Raw genomic sequence first — 18,402 nt, forward strand, 5'->3', positions numbered from 1 at the left:
TGAGAGGGAAGATTGACGACCACTGTCTGGCACTCCGTCATTCCTTTATAGTGAGTCTGAACGTTTTCACGACTCTCTCCCGCCGCCATTTGCATTTTGCCTCATTAGGCCCGGGCCATTTCTGACACCGCCCGGGATGTCCATTTCCTGAAGTTTAGTGTCTCTTATTTGATCGGCCCGAACCTCCCGTGTTTTAACTAGCTCGTCGTTTTGCTCCCGCTCCTTATGACATCACTCCATTAGCGCCGCTCGTCACCGCCGTCCCTCCTTGATCCCCTCGGCCAATTATAACGTCCAACCTTCACCCAACACGGCACTATTATATTCGTCAGATGCCATCTTCAACCCAGTTGATCTGTTCTGTCTGTCACTTTCTGCCGTGTCGATTTGTGTTGTTTCTTTGGTTTTTTGCCTCACGATTGTGCCTCTTAAGGGTCTTCAGTTGTTGTTGTTTTTGTTCCACAATGGCCGAAGCAGAGGCCCAGTGGTGGAGCTACAGCCAGCACTCAGAGATGGCCTCAGAGGGGCAGGGCCATACGGTGTGAGGCCTGGACTGGAGACCCTGGGACCAGAGGTGTTTTTGAGGCTCCTAATGGCATTTTGATGTTCATAAGCACAGTGGATATTGGGTGGGTGGGGAGGGGAGTGGGAGGAAAGGAAGGAACGACAGAGGACTGTCAGCAGAGGACCGGGCCGAGTCCTGACAGACGGAGAACGTGTTTTCTCATGTCACAGCTGATTACATTCACTCTGGGGTGGGAAAAGAGCAGGGCGGAGACCGAGATGTGGGGTTCAGAGTACAATGAAAAATAAAGTCCATGTTTCCCCTCCGAGATACAGGGACTTCTCCTTCTCTTCCAGAAGCGATAGTGCTATTGATTGTCCAAACCCCTCCCCCACTTTGCAACATTTTTGCTTGAGCGACGACAAGTGACTGTATAGGCCCGAAAAAGGCCAGAGATAGATTAGATGGAGCACTTTGGTGGATGACTCCCAACATCAACTCCCAAACCTCTGGCGGATTTTTCATACTTTTATTTTCATTTTTGCAAAGATCTGATCTGTATAAGTCCTGTGGTCATTTGTTTGAGAGCTTTTACCACAAAAAGTACAGGTAAAGGGTTTTCTTTCTTAGATATTTACAAGCTTTTGCTAGCAAAGTTCTCTTAGATTTTTCAAGTACAAGTAAAGGTTTTTTTCCTTGTATGGGTCCTCATGTGCTTTCTCACATCAGATACTGACAAGCCTTTGCTACAACTTTTTTTTCCCCTACTCTGCATCCAGAATAAAATATTGGCACTTTGGCTACCAGTGTGTGCAGCCACCTTATTGTCTCTTGAAGACATATCATTACGGCCTTCTGCCGTAGGCTGTCACTATAGTTGCGTATGTGCGTATACAGTAGCATTCCTGTGTGCACGCACGTTTGTGATGTCCACCATCTATGATCCACCGGCGTCCGTTATAATGTCATTAAACACAGCAGGTGGAAGTCAAGTCACTATGTTTGATGTAGAGATCAAAGTAAAGTCTTGATTCTTGATTTGAATTGATTGAATAGATTTTTGAGTACCAGCAGAAGGGTACTAGTACCAGTGGTTGGGAACCCCTGCTCTAGACATGCTATTGTCACAGTATTTATCTATGGATCTGAGTCAAACTAAATGTACTGCCTCAACTCCATCGATTCCAAGCGCTTGTCAAGGTGAGCTTGTCAGCTCACATAATTATTATTTTGGGGGGTCACACAGCCTGAAAAGTTTGAGAACCACTGCACATAGAGCACAGAGGACTACAGTACAGTATGTACCTACAGTATGTGGCTATGGTGTCTGCAACAGTTCATCCATGATGTATCTTCATTGCTTTGTTTTACGTATACGCCAATAAAGCAAGTAGAGTAGTAGACTACGTTTCAAGTGGCTACATGAAAAGAGTAAACCAGGAATCAACGCCACTATAGTTTGCGTGTCAGACAATTTGAGCTTCCATACAGTTGTCTCTCCACGGTTTTCAAATAGCTTTTCGGCAAAGCATTTTTTCCTTCTATCCCTGAGATTACACGGGTTGCTGCACACCTGACCCTCATGGTCAAACGGCCAGCGGACTGAGCGGAGAGCCTTGCCAGAGTTATACCCCTGCCCACTTAGCCCATACAGACTGCAAAGGATGCATTTTTAACAATTTGCCAGGCACTTTTTTACATTTATTTTTTATTCTTTGACCCTCTTATGTGGCACAGTGTATAATTTGGCAAACATGAGAAGCATGCAAGTCAGTGTATATGTCAGTGTATATATATATATATATATATATATATATATATATACTGGCTCTGTAGGGTAACAGGTACGCTCGCCCCTTTTCCATCTCCCACTACTCTACCTGCAAATAACAAACATAATTCATGTTTGTGATTATTTAAAATGTATTATCATATTAATTTATCATTGTTAAGTTCACTCTGTATATCCACAGGCATAATAGCATGATGATGCCATTACAAAACATGGGCTACATGGAAGAAATGTGATTAATAAAACGAAATTAACTGATAGAAGGTCCTAAATTAACTTAATTAAGCATCTCGTATAGAGATCGACTACTATACGATCAAATTAATCTGTATACAAGATCATTTCAGATTTCAGAGAGCGAGGGAAATACTAAATTAACTGTTAACTACATTAAAAACTGGAACCTTGTCAATGCCCGGGAGTCATAGGGGACATAAAATAATGACGCACAATATAGACCTCACGAGTCATATGGGACATAAAACAACGACGCACACAATGCAGCCCTCTGCAAACTGGAACTGTTTATCTCCTCCAACACATGCAATCAGAACAGATGCTAGGGCCCGGTCTCTCATTTTCTGCCTCCTGCCGAGCTGTTGAGAGGAGCCACCGCTGTGGAAAATCACCTGTTTAGGTGTTGAACACACCCTCCCTCCCCCCTCTCCTTAAATCCTGGCTCTCTTTCTCCCAACCTATCCATATCATCACCCAGCACCGCCAGAGAAAAATAAAGAAATCCCGGCCGTTATAAGTCCCTGCTTTCTTTTCACCTTAGATTTACTAGAATAACATAGCATGATCCCAAAAGGCTGTCATTGAATAAAACATAATGATGATATCAAAGATACATTCTTCTACATTTCCAATAGTAAGTGAAAGCGTCTCGCTATGTGTTCCAGTAACACTGAAGTGCAGAGTAGACCTTCTCCAAGCTCCACATGACCATCGTTCAGCTCTGCATGTGGCCTTGTTTTATTCCTTTTTCTATGTTTCTGTTCACCACGAGAGCACATACATTATGCTGCCATAGCAACTATTGCAATAACTGTAGGTGTAGGCTACTTTATTGTGTTTACTCAACTTTGCAATTTAGGCGAATTTGCTGAATTAAATTTGTATTTATATTTAATTAAACTTGATGTAAATACAGATTGAGAAAACTATGTCTTAATGAAATATCTGGAATGCAGATGAATAAGCACAGCTAAATGGGTTTTGCTTGAGATATTCTCTAATTGGAAACACTGCTACGAAGAAATTGATGTACCTGGTGGCGTGGTACGCCAGCAACAATCTGGCTCTCAACACCACACTGACCATGGAGCTCATTGTGGACTACAGTAGAGCCAATCGCTGTGACCACACCCCGATCTATATCAACGGGACTGTGGTGGAGCGTGTGTCCGGTTTGAAGTTCCTGGGTGTCCTGTCCACCTCTCTGAGAACTTCTCTTGGGCCTTCAACTCTTCCATCCTGATTAAGAAGGCGCAGCAGCGCCTCTACTTCCTGAGGAGCCTGAGGAAGGCTCACCTGTCTCCTCAGATTCTGGTGAACTTTTACCACTGCACCATTGAGAGCATCTTAACTAACTGTATCTCAGTGTGGTATAACAGCTGCACAGTGTCTGACCGGAAGGCCCTGCAACGGGTGGTAAAGACTGCCCAGTATACATCACCGGCACACAACTCCCCTCCATTGAGGACCTACAGTGCTAGCGATGTCGATGTAGGGCCAGAGGGCGAGAGGCATGACCCCTCTCACCCAAACTATAGACTCCTTTCCCTTCTCCCCTCCGGGAGGCGCTATAGGACCTGTGGCTCCTGCACCAGCAGGCTCAGGAACAGATCCTTCCTGTTGCTATCACCATGCTTAACTCTGCCCCTCCCCAGTGACACTGAACTATAACACCTGCAGCATCCCTACCCATCTGAACTCTCATGCTTATGAGTAGCATGTCTGGGCATGTGTGTGTGGGTGTGTATATATGCGTATATATATATTTATATTGTGTGTGTATATACACACACACAATAAGGAGGTCAAGGCAGGAAGATTTGAGCGCTTTTACCGCAAAAAGCTACAGGTAAAGGGTTTTCTTCCGTGTGGGTCAACAAGCTTTTGCTACAAACGGTAGAACCGAAAACTCTCTTAGCGTATAAGCTTTTGCTACAAACGGAAACTGTGCAGCCAAAGGGTATCTTAGCTTTTTCCAAAACATTTAAAAAATCAACATATTTACACATAGGCCTACATACATACATACAGTCATACATACATACAATGCTGTATACAGGTCATCTCAGCTAAAATCATAGCCAGTTCCTATCGCTCCTTTCCTCTCCAAAACTGGACCTTTATTAGTATGTGTCCCTAACGTGTTTGATTTACTTCTTCTCAGCGGTGACGGAAGGGGATCCGTCGTTCAGATTATCTGCTAATGCAATCCCCTGACTGATATCACCGTCCACCATCCGGCCCCAGGTGCCCTCTCACTGATACATGTATTTACTTGAAGATTTTAGCCCAGATAAGCTTTCCTTACCCTTCAATCTTCCCCCTTTATTGCAGTGACAAAGCATACTCTGTCTCTTTATATGGTTGCAGCCAGTGATGTATCTTTCTAATATTTTCCTTTCGACGGGACACCGCATATTAACCCATTTTGGACTGAAGTCGATAAAAAAAATGTCCTAACATTTTTCTGAAAAACCCATGTTTCTATGTCAGTGGGGCTCAACCTTTTTCATGTCAAGGACCCCCAGAATTATCTCTATTGGGCCACGGACCCCCATCTCAAAATATGTAGTTCCAGGCACCCCCCAGAAGCCAATATTTTTGTTAAAAGTGTTCGCTCTGAAATATATATTCAAAGATTTTTGCCACATTTTCACGATTTTTCTAAAATAGCAGACCTACAAGCTCGTAGCGCGCCACTCGGCGCGCTATGAGCTTGTAGATCTGCTATTTTTCAATAGCTAAATTATAACATAATGTTTAAAACACCAAAAGGGGTTCCCGCCTAAAATGGGTTAATGAAGAACATATTAATATAGTAATGAATACATCGATGTAACCATGTAATGTAAATCCACCGGATTTAGCAAAGATGTAAATTTACATCTGCAGTCCCCACAAAAAAAGAAGAAGCAGACAAAGTACATTGCTTTACTGAGCTCATTTATTTATTTTTGTTCAAGAAATATATTAAAGCGGTTAAAGTGGCTATTATGATAATACTGCTTTAAAATAACAAAATGAAAAACCTCAGCAGTGTCGTTTTGTACTACGTAGTATTATGTGATGGACATTTCAGTCATGCAATCAGATTATGAACGAACATAAATAAAGATGTATTTTAAGATATTCTGGAAAAGGGCAATTTGGTGTGCAGACGAACTATTTTGTTATCTCTGTCAACGTTGTCTCAAATGTAATCTTAAATGAATAAAATGTGTTTTAAGGTTAAGAGTCAGTGGATATTACCGACGATGGATGTCCAAAATGACAAGATTACTTCGGGGCACATATATCACACAGTGGAGTGACATGTTTCCACAATGATTACTGTACAAAATGTGGTAAATATATATGCTTACGGTATGTCACTGTTGTTGAACTATTTGTCGGAGCCCAGCTTTTATGCTATCACTAGTTTATTGTAAAATGTAACCTTCCTGTATTGAATCTTTCAAAGTGTTCATCGGTTAACTTTTTGACAAACCGTGACCAATGTCAGACTGTGAATTAGAGATTTATTGTGATTCCTCAACCCCCGTGCCCTTTGAGGAAAGAAAAATGTCAAGTCAAAAGGCACCTTTATACTCCCTTAACATTTGAGACGCAGGAAGGACAAACACCGGAGCATATAAAAAGAACAATCTTGCGATTATCGAGAAAGAACTGGATGACTTTCAGACGGAGGGGACGCAATATCAATCACGGCCAATTTGAGGCCACCAACATGAAATATGATTTCATAAGACAAATGCGGTGTCATTCTTAATGTGCTTAACCTTTACTGTCAATGAAAAAGTATCGATCGCGCCGTGGCATTTTTTCATCATTTGATTTCAGAAAGTGTAATAATATATGGTGGTGGGAGTAAGAAAATAGATGAATGGCAACTCAATGATCCCGACTGAACAGAGCCTAATTCCCCCGAAGACCTGGGAAAGTGTGGACAGAGAAACGAGAGAAGTTTATGCCCTTTAGATTTAGGATATCTTGACTGTCACACCACACTGTAATATATAATGTTTATAAAAATAATACTACAATAATACGTATAATATTATTATTAATAATAATATGTTTAATAATCATAATACTAATAACATTATTATTATTATTAATAATAATAATAATAGTAATATTTTGTATAATGATGATGATAATAATACAATTTAAATAATAATACATTAAAAAACATGAAGTTAAAATCATTTAAAGTTATTGTTCTTTTTCTCTCCTCTTTTGTTGAGGCACAAAGTATTTAGCTTATTTATCATTTACAAACCACTTGCCCTGGTTGAGTGTGCATCATCAGAACACTAATATGACCAGCCAGGAGTAAGCAGTGCACTAGTGTTTCTATCATTTCTCTATTCTGTTGAGTAATTGGGTGGTCTCCTCTGCCCGCCTGCTCTTTGATCTACTTACTCAACCTAATAAGACTTTGCTCTGCTGTGCTGCAACCAAATCAGCAGTGCATTTTCAGTCCCTAATAAGTGGTTATCGCCTTGATTTATATGGGTAATCTCAACGATGTGGCCGGGACGCGCTACAGCCTCTATAACCATCACTGGGAGCCTCTTTTCACGACCACAGGGCTACGCCACAGCAGATGGGTCCATTTACAACATGGGAGTGAGGAGGGTGATCATTTTAAAACCATTCTCTCCTTCAAAAGTAACGGAAGCAGTGCGTTATGACGGGCAGAGTAATTTTGCAGTCGAAGCGTATACCGTATATATCGAGGCGGCTTGACCGGGCTGGCATATATGTTGATGCATGGCCTCATCGCCTGGCTCCATTGTGAGAAGTAGATGGTTGTCGGGCCGTGGCTTATCCTAGTGGAGAAGCATGTGCTCGGCCTATGGGGAGCCCCGGGGGGGCCGGGGGAAACACTTAAAGTGGTAAAATGGCCACTTATTCACAATCTCCCTCCCCCTCTTTTTTTCACTGCTCCTCCCTCCAACGGGAGCCTCCTGCTGGGTTGGATGGCTGTAGGAGCACAGACCTCTGGGAGCATGTATGATGGACTGCACAGTCCTTCGCTATACTACTGGACTCCATAGACCTCCAGTGCAGTTTGGCCTATTGTGGCCCCGCTAACAAAGCACCGGAGCTGCTGCTTTATGAAGCCTTCATCACTGTGTTGTCCTCTTCCACAGAATGCAGCACAGGAACTTTACAGTTGTTCCGATACCGATACCAGTATCGAAAACTCTGGGAATTACAATCGGTATCGGGAAGGAAAAAATGTTATCTATAACAACAAGAATGAGTGTCATGGGTCCACGAGGAGAGCATTTGGGGCTATAATAGTTGTGGTGCTGATTGTTTCTTTCTTCCTCACCAGCTGAATCCTCTGGCCAGCCAGGCAGCAGTGGCAGCAGCAGCGGCGGCGTTGGGCTCCATGGCCGGTTCACAGGTGTTCGGCAACGCCCTGTCCAATCTGCAAGGAGCCACGGGACAGCTGGTCACCAATGCACAAGGACAGGTGAGTGACCAACGTCGTGCCAGGATGACACACTAATGCCTCATGGGCACGCACACATGTCTAACCGAACCCTGCAGTAGCCTCACCCTATTCAGGGGGGAAAACAGCTTGATAAAATAGCTTGATAGATCTACAAGAGGTTTTTTAGGGCACATTGTAGCTGAACTTCCCAATTTTAAGATCTCCCGTGTATGTACCTGGCCAGTGCAATAAAACTGAAACGGAAGTGTGGATTGGCTATTTTATTTAAGTGGTTAAAAACCACAAGACGTTAAATAACATTGCTAGCTGGCCAAAGATGTTGCAATGCATTGGACCTAAACGTGCACACACACACACACACACACACACACCCAAAGGGACTCGATGAACGCCCAGTCAAGCAATAATGTACATCGTCTAGGCCAGTGGTTCTCAGCCTGCCGGCCGTGGCCCTCTGGTATATTCTTTGTCTGGTATTCTATGTTCTCAATGTTTTTGGCTGGGGACTTCCGAAAATGCTTTGGTCATGTCTCGCGACCCCCACCCGCCCCCCTCCCCACCACCAATACACATTGACCGCTACAATAACCTTAATAATAGAGAAAATACATCATAAATAAATAAATACTGAAACCATATATAATCATTAAGGAAAGTTTACGCATGTACTATGTAAACTCTAAATTTCCATTTTCAGCCAGTCAGTTGCAACCCCCCTTTGATTGATAATAGGTCATATTAGCCTAGCATCCCTATTCTGAGAGGGAACATTCACCAAAAATAGCCGATCTACAGAGAGCTTGTTGATCTGCTATTTTTGGCAAGGAGATTTGGTGAAGATGGAAAAAGAGCTCTCCAAGTACAACAACTGAAGTCAAACTGAAGTGATATTGGTGAATTCTAAATATTATACCAAAGTATTCTGCGGCACCCTTGGACTTGCATCAAGGCAATCTATAGGGCTAACCAGGCTAGGGTGCCATGGCATGCCATTCAGTTCGCAGTAGTTTGTCAACAGCATGTCGTATTGTTAAGTCTTTTTTGGGTGAAATAAACAAAGCCCTTCTCTCTCTTATCCACACATTCGCCTGGCTGTGCTGTCGCAGTAAAACGCTGACCTTGTCATATTTACAGGGTGGCTGCAGAATTGTTCCATCAGTAGCCTAGAGGCTTGAACGATGATGCTTGTCACGGCGGGACCCTATCTAATGAATCATCTTATCGCCAGGTGCACGCGGCATATTATAAAGGAAAATGGTATGGGCGCCGTGCCCTTTCACGCCAGACCATGTTGTTTACCATAGCAAAGCCTGGCCGTCGTTCAAGCCTTTAAACAACACTTTTACTGATCATGTTAACGTGGTGCTTACCAACACCTCATTTTGGGAGGTGTGCACGCCACGCATACAGCCTGCTGTCAAGTGCAGCGCCAATGTGTGCCAAAAGGGTGATTTTTTAATACATAGTTGCGCAGTCCACTAGTGTGCCGCACACCCCAGGGGTCCCCCAAGGACTAATGAAAAATAGCTGATATGCAAAGCTCGCAGCGAGCTTGTACATCTGTTATTTTGTGCAACCACTCCCTTACGGAGCTATGTGTGTGGCTGGCTGGCTGGGTGGGTGCCTGGGTCTGAGCACGAAAATTGCATGGTTGTTTTTCACCACCTGTGTGCAACCTAACACACACACAAACACACACACACACATATTAACTGTATATATGATGATTTCGGGTGTGCCAGTACAGTACAGTACAGCAGAGGGTACAGTAGAGGGACCCCCACACGGTAACTGTCATTTCTGAACCGTTTCGGACGTGGGGCGGCTCGCCGGAATCGGCCCGCCCCCCTTGGCGCGTTCCTGAGGGTCTGGATGTTCCGGGGACCCCCCGGAACATACATATTATTTTGGGGTCCGCGCCGACCACTCCTGAATGAAGTGCCTGGTGCTGGGAGTCTGGTGCAACGCACAGGTGCTGGACCTATAGTGAGAGCAGGAGTGGACCTATAGTGAGACGTACTGTAGGAGGGGCCCGGGCAGGAGTCAACCCACAGAGCTTAGTCCTTCAACGCACCACATTTATTATGCAATCCTCCCGCATACCCAGTCCCGGCAGAGTAGTTCCGGAGGAACGGATTGTGTGGCCCTATGGTTTTTCCCTGGTGGGACTGATCGAGGGTAGCTGGAAACATTTGAGAACTACTGATTTAGAAGAAGGCCTTTGTAGAATCGACCCCAGGTCTTAAAACATCACTATGTAACCTTTCTTTAATGATGGTAGTAGAAGTAGAGTATGTTAATAAATACAATATAACTCATACAATCTGTATGGTAGAGTATGTTAATAATAATATAACTTATACAATTGGTGTGGTTGTTTGTTGTCTGCCTACTCTTCTATTGAGACATTTAGATTGTGTCAAAGGTTGAGTGTCTCAACTAGACACAGGATCTGACACGAAGTTTGACCTGGTGGTCAAGATTCAATTTATCCTCAGAACAAGTAGGCATTAGCTCACTGGAAAGAAAATGTAATGTAAGTAGAATAAACCTCGGTTCAAATCCGGGGTAGAAGAGGAGAGTTACTGTACATGGTGCTGCTTTAACGGGTTAAAGCCCTTGATGTTAAACGCTGGTAATGATACAGTATGGAGCCTCAGTGGCTCCGAGGCAGCCCGGAGCTACTGGGGGACAGATCGCCATGGATATGGATTTGATGGGACGCTCTGTGCTTTTGTAGTATCTTGGCGGCTGACACTCCCTGACATAATCAGGTCACTAAGACGGTCAAAGCCCTGAGCTATAGCCTTTGCTGCCCCTCCTCATTATTATTCCCTGGCATTATTCAAAGAGGGGGGAGGGAGGGCGGGGGCTGGCTGTGACTTGTACCACCACCCCTATATCAGAGGGTCGGTCCCCCCCTGTTCCCCCTGTAAGCTTCCTTCCACCCCCATATATTTGGGGCTAATGTTTGCCAGTGTTTTGCGAGATTTTGATATTTTTGTACGAGAGAAACAAGCAACCCAGTCTATGATGAAAACAAGCCCAAATGAAGCGGCTATTGGGCACATGAATTCTTTAATCCGATATGCATTGGATATTTGAAAATGGTCTATTTTCAAAACATATCTTGAAAGAATTTGCACATTTTTAATATTGTTTTAAACATTTTAACTGCACAGATTGCAAGGGCCGGTCCCTAGCACAAAATATTTTCAGATATGGGTCGTGAATGGAAACAAAACCGCAAGTACTTTTTTAGTGCTATCCTTTTAGACAAAGTGTTTGACTGTACTTTGCATTCCTGTCTAATTCCTGTTCAATCGATCAATTTGAATGCCAGGAATTTTAAAAACTAATCATTTTTTGGGCGGAATTCATGGACAGTGTGTCCTTTTTTACCTATTTTGTTCTCAACGTCTTATAAAAGAGATGCGTTCATGAATGTGTCTGGAAGACCTTGGAAATGTGTTCGCTTTGATCTTGTTTATTATATATTATTTTTAATGTAACTACAGTACATTAGTCCCCAGGCTTTTTTAGCCTCTGAAGAGAGAAAATCGATAAGCTTCTTTTATTTTCTTGGTAACTAAAATGTTAATTAAGCAAAGAAAATACTGTTAATATGGTTACATATTTTCTGTCAGTTTTAAGAATATCCTCCTCCTCAGTAATTTCTCATTGAAGATCACTGAAGGCCTAGCCTGACAGCAAGTCGCTGGTTCCATTTCTGAGCCTGTCAACCTTTGATGCGTGTCACTCCCTGTCTCTCTCTCTCTCTCATTGTCGCTGTCCTTCTCCACTATATAATATCCAAATAATGGTAAAAAACACCCACAAAAATATGTAAAAAATAAGTTTCTCATTGTAGCCTACAGTTTTAATACCTGGCACTCTTATATATATATATATATATTTATAAAACAAATCTGTTCCCTGTGAATTATTTACTTCACCTTCGGCTTCTATTCTGGAGAAAATAGGAAGATCTTTTTCAAGGATGACCTGAAAAGGGTAGACGCCTTCATGCCTTGAACGGTGGTCTACTCTGTGTGTGGGGAAGTCCCACTTCTGTTAACCCCGGTGCCTTGTGGTTGTGTTTGGTGTGTTAATCCAACCTCCCTCAATGGCTGCACTTCCCTTCACTGTGTGGAAAAGGCATGTAGGGCCCCCAGGGCCAGGGTTGCCATGCCTGCTTATTATAAGTGACTTTTGGCTTGAAATATTGGTAGTTGCGGCCAGGTTGCATTTTTTGGGGGGCTTGTTTTTAAAGAGTATAATTATTTGGGCTCGCTTCTGACAACAACAAAAAAGCCTGGGCTAACACCTCAGGAAAAGTGGCATAGGAGTGCTAACCAATAAGTGCAGAGGTGGTGGTGATTATTTCCTCGGCCTAGTAGGAATGTCATGTGCGTGGAAGATTTCCCTCTGCATTCATGATTTGAGGCATTTTGTTCCAAACGGGCCAATGCTGCAAACGTTGGAAGCCAATGTTAGCCAATTCGGATGGATTATGAAATACCGGACACATCCATCTTGATCACATGACTATATAGACTAGAGATACATGTCTACCGTATGTACAGAGACAATTAATTCCCTATAGGTCAATGAACCCTCAGAGAAATAATAAATACACTATTGTATAACCTGATACTGGCCCCCCAAAGTGTCCAACTAGTTTAAAGACAATAGTTCAATAGAGGGAGAAATGTCCATACAGAGAGACTATCCACTGTATGGGAATGTGCATTAGATCATTGTGAACCCATATGTTGTACACAATGGCAAGTTATGGAAGTCCAAAACTTCTTCAAACATTTCCCCACACATGGGTTCTCAATTCACAGCACGGAGGAAAAAAGAATGGACATATTATTGCCTAGCGACCATGATGGCTTAAAGTCAAAGATTGCCCTGGCCGGTGAGACGAGATGACATCTCTGTGGAAACAAGCGCCAGCATCATCTTAATGAGTTCTACTGGGCCAGAAGGGCAGGACACGGCCCCAGGGGGGGTCCCCAAATTATTTCTGGGGGTCTCCATCTGCTTAAATCTGCTTAAGAGAGAGAGAGAGAGAGAGAGAGAGAGAGATAGAATGACTGTCACTGTCACAGACATAGGAATCCTGTTGCATGAGAGGATGTTTTTGAATGCTCCAATCCCATTAAGTTACCCACCAGACTTGGCACAAGGTGTGGTCCTGCATGTTGCCTAAAAGATAGATATCAGGTACGGTCGCCCCTAAACCATCTCGCCCCTTGATTTCTTTCCGCCGACCTCACGCCGACCGCTCGGTGCCGCGGTTGTGGTATATATTCTTTATTTTTTTTTACAAAGAAATAGTTTTACTGGGGTTAAGTTTAGGTATAGGGTCAGGTTTAGGCATATAGTTTTAGGCATAATTTACTTAGGTTACTTTAGGAAGTTCCACCGGCTGTACGCCAAGTTTGTAAAGGGGGCGAGTAGCAACGCACGGTGGCAACGGCTGAGATGAGAGCCGAGCTGTCAGTACATCGCTCTTTTATTATGCTTATAGAACAACCACTTAGTCCAATGACGATGAATAATTGAGTGGAACAAGTGTCCCCGCGCTGCACAGCACGAGGCAGGGGAGGGACGAGGGCTACACAAGCGTCAGGCGGTGGCAATAAAATATGCTAAGTGGCAGGAGACTACATTACAGGGGGAATTTGTAGAGGCGACGCGGGCGCGCAGAGAGAGAGATAAATTATCTCCCTTCTAATGCGAAGCAACGTAAGCAAATGAGCCGTGGCGGGGATGAATTACAGATCGCCGGCCCACCTTTCTCCGGCTGATCCTTCCCCATTATGTCAAAGAGAGGAGCAGGGGGGTGGAGACATGAGACAGAGGAGGGAGGGGTGGCAGGGGGAATCAGATTAGCTATAGCCGTGGCGGTGGAGCAGCTATAAGGCCAGGGGGAGAGATAAAAGACCCAGCTGGTGTATGTGCACGCCTGCATGCACGGTAAAAAATATATAGGGTCGCTATCCAGTGGAAACCTCATATTTACAAAACTGTTACTTTTCAGGCTTCAAATGAAAAGGTATCACAAAGTAGCAGATCCACAAGCTAAAAACACGTTGCTTCACACTGTGTTTATAGCTTGTAGATGATACGTAAGTGTATAAGAGGTTTCTGCCCGACAGCAACAATATACTTTGTATGTTTGTTCATAGCTAATCTTAGTAGTGTAAAACAACAACAACAACACAGAAACACAATTGTAAATGGACCCCCTTTTTATCAAAGAGGACAGAGTCATGTTCAAAAGCACAGAGTGACTTGATTTTAAGTCAAGTAAGGCCCCCCTTTTTAACCAGATGCCTTGACCCAGACCAAATGACACACAGCTTTAGAGAACGACGATGGGCTTCTCATCCACCCAGCGCCATAATGAGGCTGGGGTGGAGAACAGAGCTGTGTGGTGGTGGTGGTGGTGGTTGGCCTGCCTATGGGAAGCACCCATGACCCCTACAGATAACATTAACCTTCATCATGATGAAGAGGTGCTAAGAACCCAAAGCAGCAGCACTCTCTCTTGACAGTCACATTCTGTCAGTCGCTGAGAGCTTAAAACACTGCAGTGACACACTCTGCCATTCCCTTTGATCTGGCCCTTCCTGAGTACAGCAACAGAGGAGAGGAGAGCAGAGGAGGAGAGGAGACAGGAGGAGAGGAGAGGAGGGAGGATTGAGAAGGAGGGGAGGGGAGAGGAGAGGAGAGGAGAGGAGAGGAGAGGAGAGGAGAGGAGAGGAGAGGAGAGGAGAGGAGAGGAGAGGGGAGGAGGGGAGGGGAGGGGAGGGGAGGGGAGGGGAGGGGAGGGGAGGGGAGAGGAGAGGAGAGGAGAGGAGAGGAGAGGAGAGGAGAGGAGAGGAGAGGAGAGGAGAGGAGAGGAGAGGAGAGGAGAGGAGAGGAGAGGAGAGGAGGGGAGAGGAGAGGAGGGGAGGGAGGATTGAGAAGGAGAGGAGAGGAGAGGAGAGGAGAGGAGAGGAGAGGAGAGGAGAGGAGGAGAGGAGAGGAGAGGAGAGGAGAGGGAGGTGTTGAGGTATGAGGGGGTGCATGGGAACACGGGGGTAAGCATGGACCCAGGACTCTTGTCTATAGTTCTCTATGTGACTCCCTGCTGACTATGTTTCTATATGTTTGTCTCTCTCTCAGACCCTCTATGTATGATCTATATCTGTTGCACGCACGCACGCACACACACACACACACACACACACACACACACACACACACACACACACACACACACACACACACACACACAGGTATTCAGCATTAACCTTTGCCGTGTGCTCCCAGCAGGCTGTAAAACCACCCTAGTGACTGATGATCAGTGGACACTGATACGTCTACATACGTCTCTCTCTCTCTCTCTCTCTCTCTCTCTCTCTCTCTCTATTTTCGTTGATATACAACCAGGCTCTCAGGAAGCCTGGTTGTAACAGCAACCAGATATAGTAACAGGTCATTGTTACAACTGATCTAGTAACAATGTAACAATAGTAAAACACACCACCCACAGAGGGGGATGTAGTTAGCATCATATAAAACAGTGGTTCTCAACCAGTGGTCCTTGAGGGGGTCCCAGGTGGTCCCCAGCTAAATGATAGATAGTTGGTAACCAAATGGACCCTTAGATCTTTAACTCTTGAGAGTGTGAAATGAAACCGTGGCTCAAATGCAGAATAAATGATGGGCCTTGATATGAATAGGGTTGAAAACCACTGTTATGAAAGCAACCCAGCTGATTGTAACTCTTCTCTCTCCCTTTGTAGATAATTGGAACAATCCCACTGATGCCCAACTCTGCAGGGCCCTCCAGCCAATCAGGGGCCGGCTGCAACCCGGCGATGCAGGTGCAGCCAATTACACCGCAGCTGCTGACCAATGCTCAAGGCCAGATCATCGCCACGGTGATCGGGAACCAGATCCTGCCTGTCATCAACACCCAGGGGATCACGCTGTCACCAATCAAGCCTGGACAGCAGGTACTGTAACGAATAAACGCACGTACGCACTCGCACGTACACACGCACATACAGAGAGAGAGAGAAAACACAGATCTTATGCACTGTGTTTTATTTAAGGATGCACGAACGTCAGTCTCCCACTTCCCACTGTATCAGTTATCATTAATCTCTGTTAAAACCTAGTGGTTCTGGACTAGAACACTTACACTACTACTACTACTACTATGCTCTATAGAGTCTATATGCATGACCCAATGCAAACAATCAAACAGAACTATAGCCTGGCTAGTTTTGTCGCTGTGAGTCTTGCGTTGTGGCTTCTTATTTTGACGAAAACTTTAACTGACGCCTTGAGAGTGTGACAGCTCTTTCATCAACAGTCATATAACTCTCAGTTGCATCATCTCACTGTTTGGCAGCCATTATCTTCAGTGAAAATCGCTCAAATTTAGTGTCTCGGCACAGTTCAGATTACTGATACGGTGGTGACTTCTGCGGTCACACATCAAAGTCTGTCGAACGTTTCATGTTTTCCTTTTGTTTGTTCCTTTCCTCAATGTAACAGATTATTATTATTTTTTCCTCTCTTTTCTTTTTTTGCACATGTGATTGCACACGTGTCTGTAAGTGTATGCTTCTCTGTGGGCGCACGTAATAATGTGAGCGCTTGTCAGGAAACCTTTCACTCTTGCGGACCCCTGCAGAGCTGAACAAAAAACCCATCACTTTTCATCACCCCATTTATAAAACTATCACACACACACACGCACACACACACACAGTCACACACAGTCACACGTTTTAACGATTTATTTATGTCCACACAGAGGAAATTGCATACAAGGACATAAATACTTCAGGTGCAGCAAAGTTACATCAACAAAATCAAGGCATATGTCCTCAGTCACGATACAGCAAGCATGTCATGGCACCCAGGAGTAGTGTAACCTGCATCCTAAGTACGAAACCCCCTCCAACAACCAGTCAGCGGGTATGTCCCAGGCTGGACCACCAGAGGAAACAATTTCCCAGTCCACTCCTGCATTGCCACCTGGTGTGGCAACACACACACACACACACACACACACACACAGTCAGTCACGCACGCACGCATGCACGCACACACACTCCTTCCTCTGGCCCTGCCTCCCCTCCCTCTCTCAATCTCTCTCAAACCCTCTGATTGGTCCTCTCTGACTGCAGCCGTTTGAGTTTCTCTTTGATCAGATGTTTAAAGGGAGAGAGAACCAGATCTGTGTCCAGCATAAAAAATAAATAAAAAATACACATCTGTTTTGTTTTGTTTCGTGTCGTCTTTCTTTGCACAGAAAGACGACACACAATTTAGACAATTTAGGCATTTAGCAGACGCAGAGCGACTTACATTAAGCAAGAACAAAAAAGCATGGGAATACATCACATAAAAACATTTATCAAGAAACATGCGTAAGCTAAGAAAGTAACAGTGGAATATCTATTTAATGAAGCTGTACACACCCTTCCTCATTTTCCTAGTATCTATACTGTGCTACTGTAAGCGTGCAGGAAGGGAAACACACACACACACACACACACACACACACACACACACACACAGGGACACACCCCGTTCAAAATGCTATTGCCTTCATGGTAATGACAACGTCAGTGCTGAATTACAGGGTATAGCGGTTTATGGCGAAGGGCCTCCTCGTTCTACAGTTTGCTAGGATGGATGGATGAACCCGCCGCGGACGCCTAATTGTCACCATGGCCACACGGCACACTCAATCACACTCCTGAATGAATTAATGCATATGTAATAATGTTTATGCTTTTGTCGCCACCTCAAAGCCGTCGCTCGTGTACACATTGTTCCAACGGGAGGGCATAATTTACGGTTGTCAGAAGGAAGCTTGCAGTCTAGAAATATTCCCAGTGAAGCTAGATAATTCTTACCCGGGCCTGTCAACAGCCACTGACAGTGTGTGCATCGCTGTTGACAGTCCCCACGCCACCCCCCCACCCCACCCCCAAAACCATCCAAACAAACACATGCCGCCGCGAGAGAAAATAATTAATAGCAAAAGAGGGATAGTGGAAAACGGAGCCAGCCTCTATAGCTTTTAGTGTGGCAGAGACGACGACCTTCACTTTCAGCGGAGCAGAAGAGAGACGCGTGTATGCGGTTACACACACCCCCGTCTTGATGTTGTAAGAGCAATTCCAATGTGCATTAAACATGAAAATACATAGTTTTTTCCCCCGCCGCCGTCTGTAGTCGCATCGCGCGGTAGATCATGAATTATGTTTGATACGGAGGAGGGAGGACCTGCTGTGTCCACAGTCTCCACATGTTTCTGCCAACGGGCTGCTATTAGCTTCCAAACCGCACGTCTGATGACGGGAGGAAACGCAC

The 18,402-nt window shown here is 44.5% G+C and overlaps 1 protein-coding gene across 1 annotated transcript in view; it reads left to right on the forward strand.

Moving 5' to 3' along the window:
• The window catches only part of pou6f2 (POU class 6 homeobox 2), a 103,425-nt gene that overhangs the window by 67,777 nt on the left and 17,246 nt on the right, over positions 1 to 18,402 (forward strand). Inside the window, exons 6-7 of the mRNA XM_080793356.1 lie at positions 7,882 to 8,022; positions 15,810 to 16,022. Of these exons, the coding sequence (XP_080649482.1) occupies positions 7,882 to 8,022; positions 15,810 to 16,022 (354 nt within the window). The remainder of the gene's footprint in view (positions 1 to 7,881; positions 8,023 to 15,809; positions 16,023 to 18,402) is intronic.

This window comes from Protomyctophum bolini, assembly GCF_963924005.1.
Source record: "Protomyctophum bolini genome assembly, chromosome: 21".
Lineage (NCBI taxonomy): Eukaryota > Metazoa > Chordata > Actinopteri > Myctophiformes > Myctophidae > Protomyctophum > Protomyctophum bolini.